This window comes from Centruroides sculpturatus, unplaced genomic scaffold (genome assembly GCF_000671375.1).
Source record: "Centruroides sculpturatus isolate CEXI.00-Female unplaced genomic scaffold, Cexi_2.0 scaffold2021, whole genome shotgun sequence".
Classification (NCBI taxonomy): domain Eukaryota; kingdom Metazoa; phylum Arthropoda; class Arachnida; order Scorpiones; family Buthidae; genus Centruroides; species Centruroides sculpturatus.
Window position 1 is genome coordinate 49,546 of NW_019386306.1, and position 7,188 is coordinate 56,733.

The 7,188-nt window shown below is 37.7% G+C and overlaps 1 protein-coding gene across 1 annotated transcript; it reads right to left on the reverse strand.

The window, feature by feature from the left end:
• Positions 1-1,655: 1,655 nt before the first annotated feature.
• LOC111614485 (ATP-dependent DNA helicase PIF6-like) lies at positions 1,656-6,063 on the reverse strand. The gene is made up of 2 exons (XM_023355860.1): positions 5,955-6,063; positions 1,656-2,308 (listed from the first exon to the last, which is right to left on the reverse strand). Exons 1-2 carry the CDS (start codon positions 6,061-6,063, stop codon positions 1,656-1,658), a joined length of 762 nt encoding a protein of 253 aa, XP_023211628.1.
• Between the last annotated feature and the right edge of the window lie 1,125 nt (positions 6,064-7,188).

Below are 7,188 nucleotides of genomic sequence, written 5' to 3' on the forward strand. Positions count from 1 at the left end.
AACGAAAATGAAAATTTGCTTGATAATTCAACTACGCTTGTTGGAGAACAATAAAAACACTACACTCAACAAGCCACCAATAAAACTCAACTGCCTAACCTATAACCAAAGTCTCCTTTTAATTTGTTTTTTAAAAAAAGCGCTTGACAAACTTGCCCCGCATGCCGAAGTTGCCCCGATCTCCCCTACAATAAAAAATAAAGTCAGATATAGCAATAGAAATAAAAAATAAAAATAAATCTACTAATAATACTTTAAATAAACATTGAAATGAATTGTTAAGGTATAATTGATCAAACATGTAACTATTAACTAAGGTAAGATTACGAGTTCATGGCAAACTTTTTGACTGTAAATTTCCACACCGTTGATAGGCCTTCTGTTTACCACAGCCCGCTTTACATCACATCGCAATCAAATGACCCGTACCGTTATAAGCTGGCAGCGTTCCGAGCTCTAATCAGCAGAGCCTTTCTGTGTTGTGACAGCGTTGTAGACAGAACAAAGGAAATCGACAGAATTGTACAAGTAGCCGAAGTCCTAGGATACAAAAAAGGCACAATAGCAGGAATAGTTAGAAAATACGAAAATAGACACAGCAAGAACTTCAAAACATGATCCTAGTGAAGTCACAAAGTTTACATATAACGAGAACACCGAAAAATATACGACTTTATGATTACTTTTAATTGATTGTAACACTGTCTTCGATTAATTTAAAATTTGGTTTTACAGGTATCAAATCTACGAAGTCCATTATAGTTTTTCCATAAAATCTGTATCGGTACAGAACCATAAACGCTGTAACTGTCTTATGCACAGTCCAAGTTCTAGATATCTTCTAGATTCTTGAATATTTTGGCTTTGCTAGCCAAGTGAAGATTCTTGTCAGTTAGAGAAAAGAACGTATCTTACAGTACGTAAATTGGCACGGACATGCGTCCGACATATTTTTATAATATAAAATTCTTGGTAAGAAAATATATCGAAAATTGTTATTCATTTTAAAAGAATAAAATTCGTTCTAATTGTCTTATTAACTCTAATTAATTTTTATTTCGATCATATTTTATTGTAACATAAACTGTTTAATACTTCACATCACTTTATAAACACGCGAAGCATACTTTTTTACGAAAGACAACAGCCGCACAAAAAGTATTTAGCCGGCAAAAGGAGAAGAAAGACGAAAGGAAGGAGTAGAATGAGGAGATAGAAAGAACAGAAAGAAAGGGTCCCTTTAAACGACGTACAGTACGTAAGGTATTACTTATACTGTACTACGTTTAATGTTGGCTTGCAGATTTTAGGCTGCAAAGCCGTGGGTGTGAAAGAAATGCTATAACTCAGGTTTTTTTTTTTAAACCTGAGTTATAGCATACACCAATAAGTAGTGCAGCTACATATAAGCTTGGTAGAGCAAAGTACAATGCTTGAAATTAAACTAGTTATGTAACGCTGTGTCAGCGTGTAACTACACGCTGACACAGTGTTACATAACTAGTTGGAGCGAGGCTGCTCGCACCTTCATTTTCTAGATTTTGAGGGAAAAAAGAGAGAAAGAATCATTCGTTCTCAACAATATATTTGATTTCTATTGTATCATTTAAAGGTACAAATATAAGGTCAGAATAAGCCATTAATTAATTGCTATTCTAACGTATCATGAAATTCTGTCTATCACTATGGGCCTTGGACTTACAATAAAGATCCCTACAAGTCAATCTGTAACTGTTTAAAAATACTATATCAGTTATTTTTTTCACTCGACTGAATGCAACATATCTAAGACCGATAGTTGTCTCTTTTTTACCTATATCTATTTTGATTTTTGGAAGAGTTAATAACTGTGATTTATGTATAGTCCTCGAGTATGCTAAGGTAAGGGAAAACTGTCTACGAGATCGCAATATACTGCCATCGTTCGAAGAGCGTGTTATGGGGATTATTGGAAACTGATTACCATAGATGAAAGGTCCCTGATAGCTATCGAATTCCACTAAAATAAACAGAGGAAGAGCTGGAGGGCGAGCATTAGGAGCATATATAATGTAGCGTATAGTTCCTAGAGAACCATTGACGAGATCTCCTTTCACCCATAAGTTGACTCTCAGCATGATTCTGGCATTAACTGAGAGATTCAAATACTTGGAGAGACCAAGAGCTGAGTCATCTTTGGACGAAGGCAGGGCAATATCTGGAGTGTTTTCAGATGCTATATAAGCAACAGGGCACCCAGTTGACTGCAAGTAGTCTTCGTTGCTTTGTTTAACTTCCTCGTTTGTTGGAACTCTACTGCCGTTTGTAACTGATCAAGTTCATCTATGGATAAATAGGCTCGATAAATAGACGCTGCCACGTAGGACGTAGCCTTAGTCAACTCATTTTGACCTATAATACTGAAGAAAAACGCGACCTTCGTTTTGACCCTTATCCCTTATCTTATACAAAAATAAATAGTTTTGGAGAGTTTAAATTTTAATCAGTTCATCCCTGGGCGATGATGAATCGTCCAAGAAAATTTTATCAAGATCGGACAACTCATTCTAGAGTTATAATGTTGACAAGGAATGCATGAAGTCAAGTGTTAGTCGTCACTCAGCTTCGCCTCTCTCCGACAATTACATAAAATTACAAAAAGAAAAACGAATAAGTGAAGATCTTATTGCCGTTCCTTCCCAACTCCGTTTCGTTGAGTTGTTTTCTTGTGTTTCACGACTCGATGTAATGAATCAGGTTCGTTGGAAAGCACACCTCCACACTCAAATTGAATATATTTACAGTTTATTTAAAGTAATAGAAAGTACAAGTTAGAAAACAGTATGACCATGCGTGGTGAATTCACGTGCCAGATTGGTGTCTGGGAACTAAAACCTTTGGAGAGACCTCAGTCAGATTGTGGAGTCGGCTCAACTGCACGGTCGGTCCGGTCTCAGCACTAACCCGTCCCTGAGAAGATCAACAGAGGAGAACACTCTCTCTTTACGCTCAGCGGGCTTCCCAAGTGCCTGAGACTACCGTGTACCAGTCTCTTGCCCTTCTCTCCTTGACCCTCGTTCGCCCCGCAATTTAAGGGATTTTGGAACGGGAACTTCCGACCAATCACAATCCTTTTTTTATGCCCGAACAGCTTAAACTCGGGTCCGCCGTCATCCGACGAGAGTGAAGCTTACACAAACGTCCGCCACTTGTTTACGTTCGTTTGCTTACCATTACCGTCTGACTGCAGGTGGGTCCAATTAACAAAGCCGGCGCTTCCTTTGTTTACCCTTGTTTACAAGTCAATACTTAAAAGTGGTATTACCCGACCGCACGTGGGTCCAATTGACAAGGTCGCGCCTCTTTTGTCCCCACTCCGCTAAAAGGTCACTACTTTACAGAATAGAATACAGTATTTGCAAAATGATTTTATTCGAACATTTGTTAAAAATTAAACACCGAAAATAAGCGAAATTTAATACGTTATTCGTTATTTACGAAAATATTGATATCATATTAATTTTATATAACTTAAAAAACATTTTTTTAAAACTCTTTCCGTCATGTGGGCACTAAAACGGCCTCTTTTAGAAAGCCCATTATGTGTTTGTCCAGGCCCACAATGGTGAGGGACGGGGCCCGACATATCCAGACGAACCATCCCCGAAAAATTTCTAGAAATTTATTCACCCGTCCGGATTCGAACCCGGGTCTCCAGAGCGGTAGGCTGCCACCTTGACCTTCGGTCATCCGGCCGAACTTAAAAAATATTGGACAAATCCAAAATCTAGAAATAAATAGTAATACGCTAAAACGGTTGTGCATTATATTTATTACATTTCACAATTTAATTTTCTTGGATACTTAACAGAAAACTATCATGGCGCTTTAAATGAACAGATCTGTAGCACTAATATAATAATATAAGCACATCATGTTTGATCATTACGAGAATTTGCTGTTAAGTTTGATCAGACTCACTTCAGAGCCAGCCGGTTGGTGAGAGACGGGACCCAACATGTTTAGTGCATCTCGATATAACGTCACTCTTATTAAGTGCCTCGCTTGTGAACGGATCTATGTTTGTTTGATGTAATTTTGGAAAAAATATAAAATTATGGTTACCTTATGCAATATCGACATCTCTTGGCAAGAATTAACTGACAAATGCATGAACGAAGTGTGGAAGAAGTTATAGCTGGAGATATCCAAGGGTTCTCACGAGAAGAGTCTATGGTTGACCAAATTGTCAACCTAATCAATACAGCAAGACTAGGAGATGTAAATGAGCAGGATATTGAGGAATTATTACTGCAGGTTTGTGGCGAGAGCCTTGCCAACGACGACCTTCAAAAACTGACAGAACAAGGAATTCATGTAGAACTGGAAAATAGTGATTCTCTTTAATCTTTAATCGCAAAAGACACTGTGGCCCGTTGGCCTTTTTCAAGTGCCAGAAAAAATGCAAGATAAACGAACAACAAACAACAAAGAGGGGAAAAAAACAAAAAATTCATTTCTGCGTTTTAATGCAAAAATGCAGATACGTTGATTTACCTGTTATAACATTTCTACTTTCAAGATCTGGCTAAGAGGTTTTTTTATGTTTGATTTAAATTTTTTCTTGTCAGTTATCTCTATGTAACAAATTCCAGTATTTTATCATTTGGAAAGCTAGAGCGGTTAGTCCTATTGAAAGTTTTGTAGAGGATTGTACTAATTAACGTTTACGTAACTAAACCATAACACGCATATTTAATATAACCAACGTTCGATGACGTCAGGTAAGCGCTCTTAAAATGGCGTCGGATAAACGAAATGTTACGAAATTTAGTAAAAATTGCACTGTCGGTCAATCGGAAACTTGGTCCGAAAATACTGGACGAACCAGAGGAATGATTTGTTCTAGTTTTGGGGGTGGCGACGTTCGATTATAGAAAATCTCGCTTCCAACCCCTTGTGGAGAGTGGAAACCGAAGACAGAGGGTGATAGGGAGTCTCTCGATCCCAATCCGTCGTCATTCGGGGGATAGAAACGTAAAAAATGCAGATATTTAGCCTTAAAATTCAAAAAGAATCCATGACGTCAATCGCATTGGAATTCNTCTATAATATTTAAAAGATGACTGTTATTCGTTTTACGCTTTATAAATTTAAAAGAAAAAAGTATAATTTGTTTTGCATATAATGTTTTTATGTTGTCAATTTTTTCTTTTTGATAACAATAGGAGATTGATTCATAGTACTTTAATTTAAAAATGGCTCTCATTAGATGATTTTGTTGTATTTGTAATCGGTTTGCGATATAATCAGATGTAATTCCCATATAATTATGCCATGTTGAATTTTCGGTTCTATATAGGTGTGATATAGTCGTATTATCGTATTTATATTCAGAAAGTCCTGTATTTTCCTAATTATACAAGTAAACTTAGCGACAGTCTTAGTTAAATTTTCGATGTGTCTATCAAATCTGAGTTTATCGTCTATCAAAACACCGAGATATTTTATGCAGTTAATTCTTTCTATCTTCTTTCCATTTATTTCAATTTGAAGTTGTTCCATGTCAACGATTTTATTTTTATTTACAAAGCAGAGCTCATGTAGTCAGTTAATTTACAAAGGACGTTATTTAAGGATGATTCTCAAAACGAAGAACCCAGAAACTTGTTATAGATTTCCTTAGTGAAAGTTCGGTAAGGATAACCGAAATCATTAATTAAATTGTAGCGAATGATCCAGACAGAACCTTCACCACAAAAATTTAAGTAAAATTTGTTTATTTTTGGTTGCATATTCCCCTTTTCCTATTTACTATGTGTTAAAATGACCTCGTTTAACGCTGTTTCATTTAGCGCTTTGTTGTCTAGGAACGTTAATTCTCCTAACTTTAATTACTTTTGTAATTTCTGTTTTTATTGGCATGTTTTCATTTCTTATTATCAATTGAAAGAAACAAGCAGCTCTTCGCTTACCATTCGTCATTTTCAGACGAACGACAACCCAGAACTCACCACGTGGAGGTGGTTGCTTCAGAGTTCCACCAAGAGTTGGAAAGAATGCAACTTTATAAGTGATTGACATCACTTGTCGAGTTTCATTCGTCCTAACTCACACAATGAAAATATTTATAATCTCCTCTGAATACATCAAATTCAACTATTGGAAACTCACCGTATCGTTACCATCTAAACTAATGGATATGATATTACAACAACTAGTAATAATGAAAGAAAGAAAGCCACTAAGATCCCAGGTCATAATAAAACGCACGTTAGGACCACAAAATTTACTTCAAACTCGTACCGAACCTTAATAAACAAAAAATTCTCGCCATGCGCGAAATTTAATAAAACGGGACACAGAAAGCTTTCTCCGCCTTTCCTCGGCATCATCTGTCTTCACCCGAGCGGACCTTAAAGATGTGGGACACAGAAAGTCTTCTCCGCCTTTCCTCGGCGTCTTCTCTTTTCACCCGAGCGGGTCTTAAACATGCGGGACACTCGGAGGACTCTCCATCTCCCGTCCGTCGGCCTCTTTACTATAGCGGGCCTTAAAGAAACGTGACACAGAGACCCATCTTCGCCCCGTCAGCATCTCCTGTCTTCACCCGAGCAAGCCTTAAAGATTCTGGACACAGAGAGCCTTCTTCGCCTTTCGTCGACGTCTTCACTTGAGCGGGCCTTAATTAAATGCGGGGCACTCGGAGGACTCTCCATCTCCCGTCCGTCGGCCTCTTTACTCGAGCGGGCCTTAAAGAAACGTGACACAGAGACCCCTCTTCGCCCCGTCAGCATCTCCTGTCTTCACCCGAGCGGGCTTTCTCCGCCTTTCGTCGGCGTCTTCTGTTATTACAGTGGTCACCTACAATAGAAAAAACGAACAATACATTGTAACAATTCGTTAGGTATTGTTCGAATATATTTTTAACAACGCGTGACGTATTACCGTGTTCCTCCGAAAATAAGACAGTGTCTTATATTAATTTTTGCTCTGAAAAATGCGCTAGGTCTTATTTTCAGGGAATGTCTTATTTTTTCCAGGAAGAAGAATTCACATTTATTATTGAACAAAAAAATTCCCAAATCGAACTTAGACGAGAGTGACGTATATCCGGTTTGTCGAACTGTCGCCTTTTTATAGCGTCAACATCGGACTCGATGACCAATTAGTGATTACTGAACCGTAGCACTATGCAAATGTCATGTG

Excerpts from the sequence above, each read along its gene's own strand:
- LOC111614485 (XM_023355860.1), bottom strand. The coding sequence starts at position 6,063 with ATGTCAATCACTTATAAAGTTGCATTCTTTCCAACTCTTGGTGGAACT. Across the intron at positions 2,309-5,954 it reads TCGTCTGAAAATGACGAATG|TTACAAACGGCAGTAGAGTT; the intron begins GTAAGCGAAGAG and ends GAACTTGATCAG.